The sequence below is a fragment of the Panulirus ornatus genome, chromosome 49 (assembly GCF_036320965.1).
Source record: "Panulirus ornatus isolate Po-2019 chromosome 49, ASM3632096v1, whole genome shotgun sequence".
Lineage (NCBI taxonomy): Eukaryota > Metazoa > Arthropoda > Malacostraca > Decapoda > Palinuridae > Panulirus > Panulirus ornatus.
The window spans coordinates 7,187,863-7,208,077 of record NC_092272.1 but is presented as its reverse complement, the minus strand read 5'-3'; the positions used below and the strand labels follow the sequence as shown (position 1 = coordinate 7,208,077).

Sequence of the window (20,215 nt, the reverse complement as noted above, 5' to 3'; positions counted from 1 at the left end):
ACTTTGGTTTTCAGCACAATGAATGATAATGTGCTGTAAGCTCACATCATAGCAAATGATGGCGCATCATAGACTTCTACCATAGTAAACTATGATATGCTGTTAGCTCACAACACAATTATTTATAACATAATAAATTCAACACAGCAAGAGTATAACACGTGAAAATTCTACACCATAGCAAACTATGATGTATCCTCAGCTCACACCAAATAGTGATGATGAAGTGTAAGATCACAAAACAAATAGCTTCAATACTTTATCAGCTTACACTACAATCAGTTATGATGTGTCATAAGCTCACACCACTGAATTTGTTTAAAACATGACCACTGTTTGCTGTACCGGTCATAACATAACATTCGTACAAAATTACCAACACACGTACAATAAAGACATGTACATCTCTACAACGACATAAATGCTACACTAAAACCTCTGCTTACCTTGCTTTTCCAATTTACCTTTATATTGGTTCACTGCAAACAAAATACATTCTATAACAAGAACCATAAAAGTTGCAATAATATTCAGAGTTTGATGAGTTGTTAAACTGTGTTAATTTAGCACAGTAACAATGTTTTTCTGGGTTCCTCAAACATTTTAAGGTTCCTGCTATATCAGTTCTCAGCCTATACTGCTCACCTTCTGTACAGGAAACTCCTTGATGGAACTGGTCCTGGGTATCTCTGACTCTTACAATTACCAGTTAATTAAGAGCACATAAAAATATGCCTCTGACATATGAATGAGCCAAGAAGGAAATATTTCAAACTTAAAGCCTGCACAAATCAACCAATGAACAATAAAAAAAATCCCACAGGGACCTAACTTTTCTTGATATCTTACAGTTCATCACAAAGTTTCCTGTGTATCAGTTTTAGTCACTCAATTAATGGTGACAATATAACTGACATACTGCTCCTCTTCTTGATCCTCCTTCCTAATTTTGCTCCTGATGGAAGCAAAGCTTTGCACTTCCCTTGCTAACTGTTCTCCACCTTCTAAACCTTCTTATTCTCTTCTCCCTACTGCTCCATAAAATCCTTTGTAACAAAGGAAACTTTTTAAAATTCCCAAAAGGATAATGACTCACCTTACTCAGGTCTCCAGGATATGGCTCTATTCTTGCATTGACGGCCTCCCTTGACTCGGTACCACTTTCATATTCGGTAGAATATTGACCATCACCCTCCACAAACCTCTCCTCGGAACCCTGAGACAAAACTATCAGTCACTGCCACTCTCACTCATCAGGGAATACACACTCCTAGTATATTGCTCTGAAAATTCTATCAAATAAGCTGAAAATGAGCCTAACATCACATTAAGAAGAGTCTTAGAATATTAGGAAAGCACTGAAAACTCTTATAATTGCACATAAACTCAAGGTATATAGGTATATCACCATGAACTAATGGTATGTTAATATAAACTGCAACTTTTATCAAAAAATGCAAATATAAGCACTTGTGAACTTTAAGCATTGCACATATTCATTACTACATGAAAACTGATAAACAAGAGCATTACTGAGAAACAGGTTATCATTTCCTCAAACCATTATGCTTTAAGGAATCAGGAAAAGCTGAACTTACCATAATCTATTTAAAGGCCTTACCTTGATCTGAGAATTTATATATCTTACTACAAAAAACAAAATATGGAAGAGATATAAAATCCATTAGCAATAATATGAATGATAAGCAGAGCCTGGATGGAACTCACCGTATAAACAAAACATGCTGTGCTTGACATCAATGACTGAAATGATTACAGCAATTACAAAGTGCTCAAAATTTATCAGTCTTTGGATTTATAAAGGAGTGTAAATGACGTTGTGTTACATCAAAATCTTACTCATTAGAACATTCTTACAATCACAGAGTTGCTGATCTATATGGCATGATATAAACTTTGATGCCTTTGAAAAAGATATATTCAAATTCATGGTTTCTATTGTAATTAAGTAAATCACACTATAACATGAAATATGCAACTTTGTCTGCATTGTATCTTTCCTATGAGTTACTTTAGTTAAAATCTGTACTGACAAAATGATCTTTAACTCTCAGGATGTTTCTATGTTTATTTTCTTCGTAATTGTGGAGATTTTCCTAACACTAAGACACAAAGAGATAGGAGACTGTAGTTGTTACCAAAAATGTGCCACTTAAGATTTATTCTTCACACTCATGGACTGAAGTATAGTGTATTGTGAAGGAATCACATATCAAATCACTCTTACAAAAAATTTGCTTTGCTACAAAAGCAGAAATCTTTTCTTGGTGAGTAGAGAGTTTCTCCTAATGTCATTTGAAAGTCCACTGGTCCAAACTTCCTGGGCTACCTCTCTCATTAAAAGTCAGTGAAAATACCAGCCTGACTGGTTATGTAGGAATGTTGTAACAACCTTCTCATTTGCTATAACATCAACTACACTCGTAACCATTTAGTGGCACCCAATGAATTTTGAAACAAAATAGAGAAGTTAATCGAGTCAAAGAATATATACCTTTAGAGCTGAGATTAAGTTGCATTATGCTCAGGTTGATATGACTGGCACTCAACTGCACTAGAAAAGCCAGTACAATGGATGTGTTGGAAAGAGAGCACAATCACAGAACAAATATGCTCATAAAAGAAACACTAGTCAAAAATATTCGATCTAAAATCACTTCCTACCTGAACCATAGTCCCACACTAAGGAGAAAAGATAACATTCAAGTATACAAATCAAAAAACATTTAGCAAGCCATGTATATCCTACACATGGCAAAAACTAGAATATGCTTCTGATGTCTGATCAGATCTAAAGAAAGCAACAAAGATGGTACCAGAAATGCGTGAGCTAAATGACAAGGAAAGTCTAAAAGACTTGAGTTTGTCCACCTTGAAAGAGAGAACAATGCTGGGTTAACCTATCTCAATCTTTTAATTTCTAAATGGATTGATGATATAGACAGTAAACATTTCCTTGAAAGATGTAGGGACTGGGCAACCAGAGATGATATAGTGCTGATAATGGGGGATTTCAAGTACGAAGAGACAGACGGGGGAAATTTGCATTCTTTTGATGATAGGGAGTGCATATAGGAAAATTTCCAACACTAACACATAATGGAGCACACTAGGATGAGAGGCGTTGATACATCATTATTACTAGATCTTACATTGTTTCATACTAGCATGGATACTGATAAAATCATTTATGATACACTAGTTGGAAGAAGTGATCATGTAATGCTCAAGTCTAATTATGTGTAAAAGAGGACATGAAAAGAGTAGAGGTAAGTATGGAAAGAAAAAGATATCATTACAAAGACTACACAAACCTCAACAATTGTTTATGGTAATGTAGGTTGGGAAATGGAATTCAGCAGCCAGGAACCAGGGCTTTGTACTGAGTTTCTGTGTAATTTATGAGGGAGTAGAGGCATGGGTACCTCGAATCTCAAATACAGAGGAAACAGTAAGAAAGAGGAGGAAAGGGCTGAATAAAAGATGTCAAAAAGGAAAGAAGCTTAAAGATATGCAGTGGTGAAGATACAGATGGCATTCTATCCAGCTAATGTTTGCAGGGTATAAGAGAGCTCGGAATGTGTTTAGCAGGAAAAGAGGAACAAAGGAACTTTGAACAGAGTATTGTGGACAAGGCATTTGGAAATCCAAAACTCTTCCATAAATTCATCAGAAGTCAGTTGTCAGTGAAGAATCAGCTAATAAAGGTAAGGGATACAGAGGAGGAAAATTGTAGATGATGTAAGGATGTGTGAGGAACCGAATAACAAGTTCAAACATGTTTTGTCAGTGGAAGACAGTACAGCTCCAACACTAGTTAGATGGGATGGGAAGGTTTTGGAAATTTTTGAGATATCTAAAAAAGTTATCAACAGAAGACTAAATGGGCTTGACTGATACAAGGCTCATTGTCCTGATGAAATTTCATCATATGTGTTTATGAGGTGTGCACATTTTATCACTTGATTGTCGTCTCCCACACTAGCAAGGTAATGCCTGGAATAGGTGAAGAAAGACTACAATTACTCACATTCATTCTCTGGTTGTCATGCACAATGCACCAAAACCACAGCCCCCTATCCACACCAAGCCCCAAAGACCTTTCCATGGTTTCCCCTGGCCACTTCACATGCCTGGTTCAGCTCAGTAACAGCACACTGACCCCTGTACACAACATCATGTGCACATAAGCTAAATGAACAACATGAATTACTGTTTGAAATGTCACTGGAGAGAGGCACAGTGCCTACAAAATGGAAAAAGGCAAACATTATATCTATATAGAAGAAAGGAGACTGGGAACCGGCTAACGAGTGTGGTGTGTGAGGTTCTGCAAAAGGTTATCAGAAAGCAAGATGACATTCTGAAGATGAGAAATTTCCTAAGTGAGAGAGAACAAAGTTTTAGGGAAAAGAGGTCATGTGTGACTAAGCTCTTAGTTTTGCAAGATAGTGAGCTCAGTCCTGGATAAAAGGGAAGGCTGAGTTAATTGTCTGTATCTACACAGCCAGAAGGTATCTGACAATGTACCACAAAGGAGGCTGATTAAGAAACTGCATCACCAAGCAGGAGTAAAGGAGAAACTCTGATGATAGATAAAAGATTACCTCACTGGGAGGGAACAAAGGATGCATGTCAGAGTAACCTTTTTTAAATGGGCTGAGGTGACCAATGGAGTACCACAGGGTATGGTTTGGGGACCAATACTCTTCCTGATCTTTGGTAGTGATTCAGCTGAATTTATGGAATCCTACCTCAGTATGTTTGAAGATGATGCAAAGGTCATGGGGGAAGTGAAAATCAAGGAAAACTGCATCAGCTTACAAGAGTTCCTAAACAGACACCGCAGTTGGTATGATACATGATTGAAAAAATTCAATTCTGGCAAAAGTAAAGTAATGAGCAAGGGACAAAGCAAGAGATGACCTCAATATGATTATTATCTAGCAGAAAATAAGTTTCAGGATTCTGTATATTAGAAGAACTTGCAAGTAAACATTATCCCAAACCTTTTGCCACAGTCCTATATTAGAAGAATGATTAAGGAATATTTGGATAGCCTCAAGTACATGGATAAGGTAATACCAACAAAGTTATTCACATCCTACATAAAGACAAAACTAGAAGACACTTATCAGGTTTGGTCACTGCACCTAAAGAAGCACAAAGAACTCACAGAGATGGTACAGAGGAAGGCAACAAAGATGGTATCAGAATTAAGACAGCTAAGCTACAAGGAAAGGCTGGTGGCTTCAAATATACCAACCTTGGAAGAAAGACTGTGGGGTGACCAGATCACAACCTTTAAGCTTTTAAAAGAGAATGATGCAGTGGACAGTGGAAAGTTCTTTGAAAAATGTAGGGACAGAGCAACCAAAGGACATGGCATGAAATTAAGAAAAAAAACTTGTAAATATGGGTAAAAAGAATAACTCTTATCAGAGTGGTAGACAAATGAAACAGAGTAACTGAGGACATGGTTAACGCAGACAGCATGCATACATGAATTCAAGAGCTTGTATGATAGAAAGTGTTCAAGAGATGAGGCCCCATCACTATACCATATAAATAGGTAATTATATGTTGAATATTATCAACTGTAGATTGTGTTTGGTAAAACTTCCAACATTCTACAAAACATGTAGGCATTTATCAATTCATGCATTAAGCAAGAGCCTGCAAAAGAGAACTATATAAAAAAGCATGAAAAATAAGTTTACCATATTTTATCAAGTGTACGTTGCATAAAAAGGCTGGTAGGGGTTAGCTAAGACTTGCATCTCCTTCGTATGACAAAACTCAAAATACAGCTGAAGAAGAACACTGTATCCCTTTCAAAGTACCTACTTTGTGTTTAAATGTCCTAATTTAAATATGTTCTGTTTAGAATAATACACAATTATTTTGCCCTAGTGCTCTGATCAGATCAGTCTCCCAAAAGTTGAGATCATCTTGGATACCAATAACTAGAATGAAAAACTATTTCTCCATCATGAAATGAAAGAAAATCACATTTGAAAAATAAAACAAGATAAGCTCCTTAGCTTATCCAAAAAGGAACAAAAACTTTTGGTGGGAGTAGGCAGGTACTGGTAAAATATCTTACCAATATGCTTTTGGTGGGACTACATCCTCATCAAAATTCTTTACTTCTTTGGTTTAGTTCAAGAGTACATTATTTATTTCTTGGTTGTTTTATTATCCTTATATAATGTTCTATAATCTCATGTAAGAAAATTAGTTATCTATTTATACATTTATTATACTATGTCGCTGTCTCCCTTGTTAGTGAGGTAGCACAAGGAAACAGACAAAAGAATGGCCCAACCCACTCACATACACATGTATATATATACACGTCCACACATGCACATATACATACCTATACATTTCAATGTATACATATATATACATACACAGACACCATCTCACACTACATATTGTCCTCAAATATCTCATTTTCAACATATCCATACTCTTCTGCACAACTCCATCTATAGCCCATGCCTCACAAACATATAACATTGTTGGAACCACTATTCCTTCAAAAATACCCATTTTTGCTTTCCGAGGTAATGTTCTCGCCTTCCACATATTTTTCAACGCTCCCAGAACTTTCGCCCCCTCACTACATCATTTTTGTATCTAAATTGATCTCAGTGCTTTCCAGACTGATCTGGTGAGAGCACAAGGGTAAAATAACTTGTCTTTTTCTCTGGCTGAAAATATTTTTGAAACAAAAAACTGTACTGACTCATTTGAACACAAATTAGGCAATCTGGATAGCATACAAAGTGTTCTTCTGGTATATTTTGGCTAATTTTGGGGTTGTCACATCCTTCCTCCTCAACCTTTTTTCTCCTAGACTTTCCTGTTTTTTCATACCTGATTGCTATTACCCATGTTTGTAAGGTAGCACCATGAATAGAGGAAGAAAGGCCACATTCACTCATATCCAATCTCTAGCTGTCATGCAATAATTCAAAACCACAGCTCCCTATCCACAACCATGCCCCACAGAACTTTCCATAGTTTCTGCCAGCTGCTTTACATGCCCTGGTTCAGTCCACTGATGGCAAGTTGATCCTTGCATACCACATCGTTCCAATCACTCTATCCTATGCATGTCTTTCACCCTCCTCCATGTTCAAGCACCAAGCACTCAGAATCTCTTTCACTCCATCCTTCTATCCCCAATTTGGTCTCCCCCTTCTCCTTCTTGCCTCCACTTCTGATGCATATATCCTCTTTGTCAACCTCTCCTCAGTAATTCTCTCCATATGTCTAAACGATTTCCACACATCTTCAGTTCTCTCAACCACACTCTTTTTATTACCACACCTCTCTCTTTACCTTTTACTATTTACTTAATCAAACCATCTCACACCATACACTGTCCTCAAACATTTAATTTCCAACATGTCTACCCTCCTCTGTACATCCTCATCTATAGCATATTCCTGACATCCATATATTATTGTTGGCACTGCTATACCTTCAAACATGCCCGTTTTCATCCTCCCAGATAATGACCCCTCATTCTACAAATTCTTCAATGCTCCCAGAACCTTCACCCCCTCACCCACCCTATGACTCACTTCTGCTTCCAGAGTTCCATTTGCTTCCATGTCCACTCTCAGATATCTAAAACGTTTCTTTTACTTCAATTCTCTCCATTCAAACTAACATCCCATCTAACTTGTCCCTATGCCTTGCTATCTCTAATGCCTGTCCCCTTCTGGAAATCCCTCAAGGGAGTGGCCATGGCAAAAGAGTCTCCATAACTAGTAAACTTACCTTGGTAAACATAACAACCTTGCTTTTGTTCACATTTACTCTCAATTTCCTCTGCTCACACACCCTTTCAAACTCAGTCACCAGCTTTTGCAGTTTCTCACTCAAATCTGCCACCAGTGGTGTGTCATCAGAAAGCAACATCAGACTCACTTCCCAAGTCCCCTCATCTCATACATACTGCATATTTGCCCTTCTCTCCAACACTCTGGCATTTGTCTCTCTCACCACCTCATCCATAAACAAATCAGACAACCATGGTGACATCACACACCCCTGCCCTAGAACAACCTTCACATGGAGCACTCACTCTTCTCTCTTCCCATTCATACACATGCCTTGGTAAAATCTTTTCAATGTTTCTACCAGTTTTCTTCCCACATCAAACATTCTTAAAACCTTCCATGGGGCATTTCTATCTAAACTATCATATGCTCTCTCTGTATCTGTGTTTTTCATTTACCCAACCATTTTCAAACACGTAATTAATGCATAAGTTAAGAGACACTTGTGCTGGAAAAGGATATCTCAACAGGTGAAGTTATAATTCTTCTGTTCTCTTGTCAGGTACCCTTTTTAATATCAGTACCTAATATCCTATAAAACCCTGAATTTAGTCCCTGCTCTTCCCATGGCTGACACATTGGTGTGATATCATTATGCATACAAAGTTAAAAAATTCCTTTTCATATTGCATGAACTGATGTCTAAGGTATGACCTGTATATGTCTATAAAACTTTCCATGGATTCAGCTTTAACAAAAAAAGAGCTTGGTCATCATAGCCTTCTTATACATTTTCTATAGTGAATGTACAGACATACTGCACTGACAATATGATACAGTACAGTCATTACTGCCTGGCAGATAGTCTCTTTTCACTACCAGGCTCAAACAGCATGTCATACACTATCCTCACAAATTCTTCCATAATACTGTGCTATATCTCAGGTATGAGGCTATAAAAAAAATCCTACAATAAACCAACTCAAGAAAAATCCTACAATAAACAAACACAAAAGAAAAGTATTCAAGCCATACAGGGAAGTCTCAATATATCAGACAGACATTCAAATGCTATCACTTGTCAAATGCAAGTTTTTGCATAATCATAACTTTGTGATTAAGTGTAACTCTGAAACAAAATGTTGCAAAAAGTAGAACCTACCTGAATTCTAACTGAAATTTCCATTCCGACTCTGAGTATACAAACAAACAAACATACAGGGGATAAGTTTCCATAAAAGACAGTATAGTAGCAGTAGTATAGATGCTGCTGAGGGTCATAATGCACCACCCCTCACCTGTGATGGGTAGCGAGGCAGGCCTCGTTCAGTAGGCACAATGCTTGAGGCCTCATCGATCTCAAAGGAGTCTCGGTAGTAGTCATCATCCTCATAGTATCGAGAACGGCGGTCATCATCGTAGTAATCATCTTCGTAGTATGGATCCTTATGGGTTACAGAGGCTTAACTTAGCAAACATCTACAGCTAAGGTGGAGTTTAAGAACCTGAACTCTCTTCACTATCATTCTTATGCTCTTTATACAAGACTAATCAGTGCAACTTACCTACAAAAACTATGCCTTGGATAGGTGATTAAAGGTGACAGGATGGTTTAATGGTTTAAAATTACCTGAGGTTCACACTATGTCTACATGAAATGCACAATGCAAACTATGCTACAGTAATGTTGAGGACAAATGTCACTTTGTCTTCTTGCTGAAGAGGATGATAATGCATTATGATTAATGAAGAAACACATGCCTAAGCCAGATACATGATTAGCCTACAAAAATAATAATATAGGGTTTTTTAGCCATATGCATCAGTAATCATCACCTGTTTTAATACCTGTAGGTAACTGTGTTACCTTCATACTCACACGTGAGTCATATTGTCTTCTGGGCCACTGTTCCTCATAGTAGTCTTCATAGTAGTCATCCTGAACTTGCTCTTCCTCATCATAGATTGAGTCCTCAGGTGCTGTCTCAAAGCTGTCCTGGCGGTGCTGTGTCTTGTCTGTTTGTGCTGTCTCATAACTTTCCTGTTTCCACAAAGATCCCTGGAAGTAGGTAGCAGCTCAGTCAGAGTTCATTACTAAAACAGATACAAATAAGTGAAGTTCAAAAGGTGAGTGCCAGGTAAACACAGAGACCAGTTACACGAAGAAAAAATTCAGTGAAAATATGCTAAGGACCACAGAAGGTCATGAAGGTGAAAAAGACTGCCAAAGATACAATATTCTAAGAAAGATACATAAGAAAATGTACAAAAATGTTCTTTTGGAATCTACAGGAGGGTTATCAATATGCCTGAGAGAATTAAGAAAATACACAAAGCTTAACAGTAACCCACAGAGGCAAATGAATATGAAACATTTTGCCAGTGTAGTCAGAGCTGTGAAAAAAAATCCTATCAACCTTTTTAACACTTTTCTAATACATATCGTTTTCAAATGTAGGCACAATGGTTAATTATAAAGTTTCCCATAGTATTTCACAGTTTTCTAAATACTGCTAACATTTCAGACACATTTAAAGCTAACTCCTTTCAAAGTGTGCATGGGTGTATGCATGTATGTGTAAGCATCTATATGTACTATACAGGGAGCTTTATTCTCGAGGCACCATCATTTGCACATTTCTTTACTATTACACGACCAATTTGACTTCTGTTTGCTGTCTGCATTTCCCATATCCCTATTCAGTTTATTCCATGAATTAGCTACACTTATTATGAATATACTTCATTATATCTTAACAAGCTTCTTGCTTAATTTCATGTCATGTCCTTTAGTTGTTTTATCCCCACGACACTCAAAGAACTGTTCATTGTCTACATCATCAATCTGGTTCAAAATCTCAATTTTTGATCAGATCACCCCTTACTCTTCTCTCTTCCATGAGGGGGAAACTTCAAGCATCTAGCCTTTCCCTGTACCTCAGGTCTCTTATTTCTGGTACCATTTTTGTTGCCTTACTCTGGATCTTCTCTATTAGCTCTTCATTATTCTTTATGTGCAATGACCAAACTGAGAAGCATATTCTAGTTTCGACCTTATGCACAATGTGAACAGCTTACTGAATATTTTCTTATCCATGTGTTTGAAAGCTATTCTAATTTTTGCCAGGAGAAAATTTGTCTCCTTTACTATTCTCCTAATGTGAGACTCTGGCAACACGTCTGATATATTGTCAACCTCTGTTTCTTTACCGCACAGGTTCCTGCAACTTATTTTCTGCTAGATAGAATTCATATTGAGGCTTTCCTTCACTGTGACCCATCCTCATCACTTTACTCTGGGTGAATTTCATCAACCAATTATCAAACCAACATTGAAGTCTGTCTAGGTCCCCTTGCAAATTGATGCAACCCTCCTTACATTTTACTTCCCTCATGACCTTTACATCACCACCAAACATATTTAGCTAGGAGTAAACATCTTCTGGAAAAGCACTCATATACATAAAAAAGTAATGGTCACAGAACTGAGTTCTGCAGCACCATACCGGAACCATCACCCATTTAGAGATGGCTTATTTGTCATGTATCTTTTGTTTCCTTCCTATAGAATAATCTTTCATTCATCATAACAACCTTCCCCTTATTACTGTCTAGCGAGCTAATTTCTTAATCAGCCCCCTATGCAGTATGGTGTCAAATGGTTGCTGCAGACTAACTACAAACAATCCACACGGTCTTCCACTTTGACTAAAACAGACCTCAGTCTCTTATAGAAACATCAGAGGTTCATCACATATGGCCTCCTTTCCCTAAAACTGTATTTTCTCTCACATAGGTCATTTCTCCCCTAAAGGAAGCCATCCATGTGGTTTTTATTATCTTTTCTAGTACTTTACAGACCACAATCATCATGGAGAATTGAGGGTAATTTAGCACCTTTTCATGGTCTGCTTTCATGTAGACAGGTATGATGATTCCCCTTTTCCACTCCCTTGGCACTTTGCCTTTCTCAAGCGTATCTCCACAAATCTTCAACATATACTCCTTCAAGGTCAGCTTTTTATGGGTCAAGACTCTTTAGCATTTGTTCACATCTTTTTGACATAGCTCAATGCCTTTTAAAACATCCCTATTTCATCTCACTCATGTTGAGGCCATAGTGTCTTCCTCTGTGAAAATACAACCTGACTGCAGGCAAGATTCAGGAAGAGCACAGCCCCTAACTATGATAAAAGCTCAGAGGAATCCAGCAAAATTATCTCAAAATACATCAAGGGAAATTTGCTAATTCAGTGCATCCTATGTTAATTATAGTTTTTGCAAAGGTGATACTGATATTCTCAAGACTAAGGAAAAAAAAATCACAGTCATCACTGAAGCCAAAACTCAGCAAAGTCTTAATCAAATACTGTCCTTCTTTGGTTTAGTTACCTTACATGGGACATTTATAACACACCTGGAAAATATTACAAATTATTTTCATCATTTGTTCAACAAAAATGTGATTTAGTGCAAGATGAAGGAGTGTTAACAAATCATCAATAATACTGAGTGAAGTAGTTTCACTCATTTCTGGCCAGTTACCCATCACTGGGTCTGGGTATAGGTTTATCACATGCCATGCCAAATAATGTGGAAAAACCCATAACTTGGCTCCTCCAGGATCATCCTGAGTGGCGTACATTAAAATCTCTTGCACAGAGGAATTCAGCACAATGCCTCATGGCAGGTGAAGGGTTGTATGCAGTTGTAGGAATTGTATGGAAGTATATATGAAAAAAAGAGAAGTTTTAGAAGGTAAATAAATTTTGAGCCAGAGAGCTTCAAAGTTGGGGGACAAGATTCACAAAGCAATAAATACTTCTTTTTTTGTACTATAGTAAAATCAAGCGCCACCCATAGGGCAGAAACATTGGTAAAGAATATAGTTGGAGGTTTTGCAAGTGAAGAGGAGAACCTTAAACACCATGGTTTCATAGATACAAATGTAACTGGAATTACAATTATTGGAAAGAGGGGCAAGTATGCAGTCTGTTGTGGATGAGAGAGCTTGGGAAGTGAGTCAGTTGTTGTTCACTGATGATACAGCGCTGGTGGCCTGATTCATGTCAGAAACTGCAGAAGCTGGTGACTGTGTTTCGTAAAGTGTGTGAAAGAAGAAAGCTGAGAGTAAATGTGAATAAGAGCAAGGTTATGAGGTACAGCAGGGCTGAGGGTCAAGCAAATTGGGAGGTAAGTTTGAATGGAGAAAAACTGGAGGAAGTAAAGTGTTTTAGATATCTGGGAGTGGATTTGGCAGCGGATGGAACCATGGAAGCGGAAGTGAATCATAGGGTGGTGGAGGGGGCGAAAATTCTGGCAGCGTTGAAGAATGTGTGGAAGTTGAGAACATTATCTCGGAAAGCAAAAATGGGTATGTTTGAAGGAATAGTGGTTCCAACAATGTTATATGGTTGCGAGGCGTGGGCTATAGATAGAGTTGTGCGGAGGAGGGTGGATGTGCTGGAAATGAGATGTTTGAGGACAACACGTGGTGTGAGGTGGTTTGATCGAGTAAGTAATGTAAGGGTAAGAAAGATGTGTGGTAATAAAAAGAGTGTGGTTGAGAGAGCAGAAGAGGGTGTTTTGAAATGGTTTGGTCACATGGAGAGAATGAGTGAGGAAAGATTGACCAAGGGGATATATGTGTCAGAGGCGGAGGGAACGAGGAAAAGTGGGGGACCAAATTGGAGGTGAAAAGATGGAGTGAAAAAAATTTTGAGTGATCGGGGCCTGAACATGCAGGAGGGTGAAAGGCATGCAAGGAATAGAGTGAATTGGAACGATGTGGTATACCGCGGTGGACGTGCTGTCAATGGATTGAACCAGGGCATGTGAAGCGTCTGGGGTAAACCACGGAAAGTTCTGTGGGACCTGGATGTGGAAAGGGAGCTGTGGTTTCGGTGCATTATTACATGACAGCTAGAGACTGAGTGTGAACGAATGTGGCCTTTGTTGTCTTTTCCTAGGGCTACCTCGCACAAAAGAGGGGGGAGGGTGTTGTTATTTCATGTGTAGTGAGGTGGCGATGGGAATGAATAAAGGCAGACAGTATGAATTATGTAGATGTGTATATATGTATATGTTTGTGTGTGTATATATATGTATACGTTGAGATGTATAGGTATGTATATTTGCGTGTGTGGACGTGTATGTATATACATGTGTATGTGGGTGGGTTGGGCCATTCTTTCATCTGTTTCCTTGCGCTACCTCGCTAACGCAGGAGACAGCGACAAAGCAAAATAAATAAATAAAATAAATAAATAAATACTTACCAATTAAGAATAATCCTGTGCAAAGTGATTTCAAGGTAAAGATCCAGTGTATCAACACCAGAAAATTAATTCTGGAATGTGAGTTATTTTGTTTTGCATCGGTAGTGTAATGTGTGGAGAAGAGAACAATAATGGTGGAGTGTGACCGAGACATTTATTCATTCCATGACAATAAATCAACAGTGAGAAGTGCAGGGAAAACATGAGATTATGTAACATAAAAGCAGGTGAAACATTTATAGAAATCATCAGAACCTATGAAAACCTCACCTAACTTTGTTAAATGGCTGAGATTTATCCTAACTTCCACATTTAGAATATACCAAAGATACCACGAGGTGAAGAATGTGTAAAATGACTATGCACATATGAATGCACAAAACAACCCAAAAATGTAAATGGGAGACCATTACAGTCACAAATTCAACCAACAATGAAAATTAGGTATTTTTCAGGAGGTTTTCATATGTCCTGCTTATTCCTAGACATGTCTCACCAACCTTAACTTTTTTTAACTTCTTATTTTTTCCAGATCTTTATAACCTTCCCATTACTGACTTATCAAATTGCAATTAAAAGAAATGCTCCAAATCATGCTCCATCTAACTCATTCTAATTTACACAAAGTGCAGTCCCACTGCAAAAGTCATTCATATTCCAAAGCTATTTCTGTGGTGCCCCTAAACTGGAAATTTATCAAATTCATAACTATACATTTCCAAGTACCTAGAAAGACAATCTCATTCATTGGAAGGTTCGTTAACAACATAGAGTCAAGCTACTCAACTAGGCAATAAAGCTGCTTTCCTCCACTAGCATAATGATAAAATTCTGAAAAAACATAGGCAGCTTAAACACAATGGAATATGATCCCAGTGCATGTGCAGATACAGGTCAAATTATCTGGAGAAATATAAGTCACATGACACCATATATACCCAACATATTTCCCAAAATGAATGTGAATGAAGCTGAATATCAAGAAAATTTCTACAAACTTTTGGTACATGGGATCTGGAATACAAAATTAATATATCAATTTTATCATGACCATCACAATACGGAAACTAGATTAATCAGCCTCAAATAGGGTAACATACAAAAGGCAGATAATAAACAGAACAGAACTGCCAAAAAATCTTTTGTAACTATCTATGAGTATAGCACAATATTTCATATGTAACAATATACAGTAAACTGTAATAGGTATACATCTTGTATCTCTGAAAAAAAAAACATTCATACCCCTACAGATTGACCAAGAGGATATATGTGTCGGAGGTGGAGGGAACGAGGAGAAGAGGGAGGCCAAATTGGAGGTGGAAAGATGGAGTGAAAAAGATTTTGTGTGATCGGGGCCTGAACATGCAGGAGGGTGAAAGGAGGGCAAGGAATAGAGTGAATTGGAGCGATGTGGTATACCGGGGTTGACGTGCTGTCAGTGGATTGAATCAAGGCATGTGAAGCGTCTGGGGTAAACCATGGAAAGCTGTGTAGGTGTGTATATTTGTGTGTGTGGACGTATGTATATACATGTGTATGGGGGGGGGTTGGGCCATTTCTTTCGTCTGTTTCCTTGCGCTACCTCGCAAACGCAGGAGACAGTGACAAAGTATAATATAATATATAATAATACCCCTACAGTATCCTTCAGGAATAACTAAAAGATATGGAGAGATGCCATATTTACCTAAAGCTAGTCTATCATAAGTTTCTTGCTTAGAAAAAAAAAATGTGTTGAGCTACATTCAGCAGGAAATGCAATCGCTGGATTAAGACGAGTGGACCAGAATATCTAAGCTAACAAAATGTTAAATCAAGTGAAGTGAACTATACTTAAATTCAGATGATCCAAATCTTTAAACAAGCATATGGGGCTAAGCTTAAGAACATTACTAAATTAGGGTCCAGGACTGTTGCCTTCCACAAGAGAGGTTTTATGGTAAGGTACGGCCAAATAAAGCAGGGATAAAGTCTAGTCCTGTGATGTAGTTGAGTTTTGTTTAAGTTAGATCTAAACCAACAAATAAGTAAACAACTGGATGTATAAGACAAGCAAGACCTAGCAACTGAAAACTGCAGCATAATATTAAATGCAAATGCTATGTAATTAGAATCCATAGTGCTTTGACCAAGCTCCTCAGTATCATAACACAGTCTAGTACTTATGTTCAATGTATGAGACAACAGCACAACAGCACAGGCAACCATACCATATCCATATTTCAACTGTATGCTACTGAGCTTAACAAATGGTCACATGTACACTAACAAACTCAAAACATTGTTGAAATCCACTTTTTTACTAATCCTCTAAAGAGTTACTTTGTAAAACTGAAACTTCTTCAGCACCTATCCCATTACCTGTATGAATTTACCAAAAAATAATACTAAAACTGTGAATGCAAAATCTCTTTTTGAATTAAAGCATATGAAGCTATGGCACTTATGCACATAGGTCAGTGCTATGCTAATGCTGTGACATAAATGGAACAGTCACATACTCTTAACTAAAAAGCCACATGTTCTCTAGTTTGGCTTGCTGTCTTTAAACAAACTACCTTGAACCATTAAACAAATTGTATGTGCAGTTACATTTCTAATGACCTTCAGAGAACCTAGTCAAATCATTTAACAACACATTATCACTGTTGTCAGTAAAGAAACATTTGCCACTAAAAATCTCAATAATGTTTGAATCATAGCAAGACTTGCTGCACTACTTATTCACCACCGGAAGATTTCAGAAAGAACTTATTGTCAACAAAGGCAAGGTTAGTACTGGCCCTCATGTTGGAGTTTAAAATCATCTGTAATTGAACTTTCTAACTGGGTGAGGCATGTTGAAGAGAATACTATAGTGGTCACTGGACCAATTTTCGATTAAACTAGTATCTATTGCCCAAAAAGTTCTTGATCAGAGAAGTTGAGGTTGTTACTCTTTATAGTTCACAATGTCTAATATGAAAAATCTGCAATAATACCCATGATAACCAAGTTTCAATATACAAATTCTTCATTTCGTTTTATCATACATTACTGTTGTTTCCCACATCAGCAGGTAGCACCATGAAGCACACAAAGAAGACCCATCCACTCACATACGCATACACGTATAAGTATATTTATCAATGTATTTATTACTACACTTAATCAACACCTCCTGCGTTAGTGAGGTAGCGCAAGGAAACAGATGAGGAATGGCCCAACCCACCCACATACACATGTATATACATAAACACCCACACATGCATGTATACATACATATACATTTCAACGTATACATACATACACATACACAGACATGTCCATATATACACATGTACATATCCATACTTGCTGCCTTCATCCATTCCCATCGTCACCCTGCCACACACGAAACAGCATCCCCCCACCCCCACCCCCAACCCCCACCCCCACCCCCAACCTCCACCCCCAACCCCCACACCCCACCAACACCAAGGCAGCACCAGGAACAGACAAAAAAGGCCACATTCACACTCAGTCTCTAGCTGTCATGTTTAATGCACTGAAACTGCAGCTCCCTTTCCACATCCAGGCCCCACAAAACTTTCCATGGTTTACCTCAGATGCCTCACATGCCCTGGTTCAGTCCGTTGACAGCACATCAATCCCAGTATACCACATCATTCCAATTCACTCTATTCCTCGCACGCCTATCACCCTCCTGTATGCTAAGGCCCTGATCGCTCAAAATCTTTTCACACTATCCTTCCACCTCCAATATGGTCTCCTGCTTCTCCTTTTTCCCTCCCCCTATGACACATATATCCTCTTTGTTAATCTTTCCTCACTCATTCTCTCCATATGTCCAACCATTTCAACACATCCTCTTCAGCTCTCTCAGCCACACTCTTTTTATTATCACAGATGTCTCTTACCTTTTCACTGCTTACTCAATCACATACATATACATATGTACACATACAGACTCATACATATACATATACATAAATACACATGTACTTATTCATACTTGCTCACCTTTATCCATTCCCAGTGCTACCCTACCCCACAGGAAACATGACTGCCATCCCCTGCATCAGCAAGGTAGCACCAGGAAAAATAAAAAGAAAGGCCACATCCACTCACATCCATTCTCCATCTGTCATGTGTAATGCATTGAAACCACAAATTCTTCACATATGGACACATCTAGTTCACTTCTGCAGCGTGGGATTGCAAATTGATATTCAGTAGAACAATGTCAAAGAATAAGGTGTAACTATCATCAAAATAAGTGATATGAACTAGTATGAAAAAGATAGTGGTATACAAAGTATACTGTATTTAGTAAGTTCCTGAAAAGTTACTGTTACAATGTAAATTGTTCAGCATCCTCCTAAACACAAGCTGATTATTGGTAGGTTGGGGTTAACTCACCTGGTCAAGAGAATCTGTCTGATAGGTAGGATCTGAAGTTTCAGGTAGTGTAGCCAGAGAACGTCTCTCTGCCTCATCCCCAGGCATCTTGTCACTCCTGATGCTCTCCTGCTTGGTGAGCATCATCCTTGCTGTTGTAGTGGAAGATTTCCCTGACTGAGGTGTCACAGACTTTTGGGACGATGTTGCTGCTGTCTGAATGTGCTGTGGCACAACACCTGCACTCTTAGCTGCTGCAGCTGCTTTAGCTGTTGCTGCTCTAGTAGTTTGCTGAGCTGCAACATTAGCTTGTTGTGCTGCTGCAGCAGCTGTTGCAGAGACTTCTTTCACAGCTGTGTTAAGTGTGTCACTCATCTTGGATGTTATGCCAGACATGGCATTGAAAAGGCCACCTTTCTTATTCATACTACCAAAAAGTGCAAACCCACCAGTAACAGGCTTAGCCTGTTGTTTCTGTTGCTGAGCTGTCCGATTCTGTGATGACTGTTGTGTTGAGAGTGGCTGAGTCTGTGAAATGGTCGGCTGCATGATTGGGCGGCTAGACTGCGTAGTGGTGACTGTGGTAGTGGTGGCAGTGGTGGTTGCAGCAGCGGTGGTGGTGGTGAGGGTGGAAGGAAGGGAGATGGGGAGTTGAGGAAGTAGCTTATTGAAGAGACTACCATCCGACTTCTGCTGCGTGGTTTGTGTGAGTGCTATGTGGTTACCCAAAGGCTTTGCGGTGGTGAAGGAGGACATCGTGGTGGTGAGCACCGAGTTGAGGGCTGTGGTTGTGGTGATGGCTGAGGTGGTGGTGGTGTAGACTGAGGCAAGACTTGAGGAAGAGGTAATCATCTTGGAAGTATCTGCCACTTTGCTACCATCACCTGACACTTCCGCCGTGGAGTCCAAATGTTCATTGCTCCGATAAGCATAATTGTAATTTTCATTGTAATTATGAAACACACCAGCCTCATCATAGTACCCATAGTAACCCTCATAATTTTGATAGTAGGTCCAGCTATCATCCCCATAGTAACCATACTGACTATAATCATAGTTTTCTCCTGTCTTATCATACCCGTAATACTGATCATACTGTGCATACTGCCCATATTGGTCATAACTATACATATCATACTGTTCCCCAGCATAGCCATCATCATTCTTATCATTTTGATATCCCTCGTCTTTGTAAAATTCTTTCCCATATTCACCATAGTAACCTTCCGTCCTGCCTTTATCATACCACCCCTCCTGATCATTCTGGTACCCAAGATCCGTTTGCTCATCTTTAGTTGTCTTGCTACTATAGTCATACTCTCCTTCACCAACTGGTACACTGTAGAAAGGGGATATAACTTTTATTAGTATTTCAGATAATCATATTCATGAATTTATTACTAACAAAGTGCTAAAGTATTATTTCACTCTCACTACATATAATTCTGCTAAAGAATCATAAAGTGATTTATACATACAGCTGTTACGAGAAATATGCTGCACAGTTTATTTCAGAATAAGCAATCTGTTTTATGAAATAAGTCACATTCACAACAATAAAGATAAAAGCAACAAGTACATTGCATTAATCTAAGTAAACTGTCACTCAATGTCTACCTTAAAATACATTACATTCATATGATGAATACTTAAGCCTTATGCCTGTGATATCTGTCTAAGCTTGACATCTATATCCAAATATATTAGTTTATAACTAACACACATATGAACCAG

General features: G+C 38.3%; 1 protein-coding gene across 2 annotated transcripts in view; it reads right to left on the bottom strand.

The window, feature by feature from the left end:
* Positions 1–20,215, bottom strand: part of unc-13 — an 820,923-nt gene that overhangs the window by 452,645 nt on the left and 348,063 nt on the right. For both annotated transcript variants that reach the window (XM_071690929.1, XM_071690930.1), the window contains exons 14-17: positions 18,503–19,820; positions 9,700–9,879; positions 9,119–9,265; positions 1,097–1,216 (exon numbers count right to left, since the gene is read on the bottom strand). In XM_071690929.1, the coding sequence (XP_071547030.1) occupies positions 1,097–1,216; positions 9,119–9,265; positions 9,700–9,879; positions 18,503–19,820 (1,765 nt within the window). The remainder of the gene's footprint in view (positions 1–1,096; positions 1,217–9,118; positions 9,266–9,699; positions 9,880–18,502; positions 19,821–20,215) is intronic.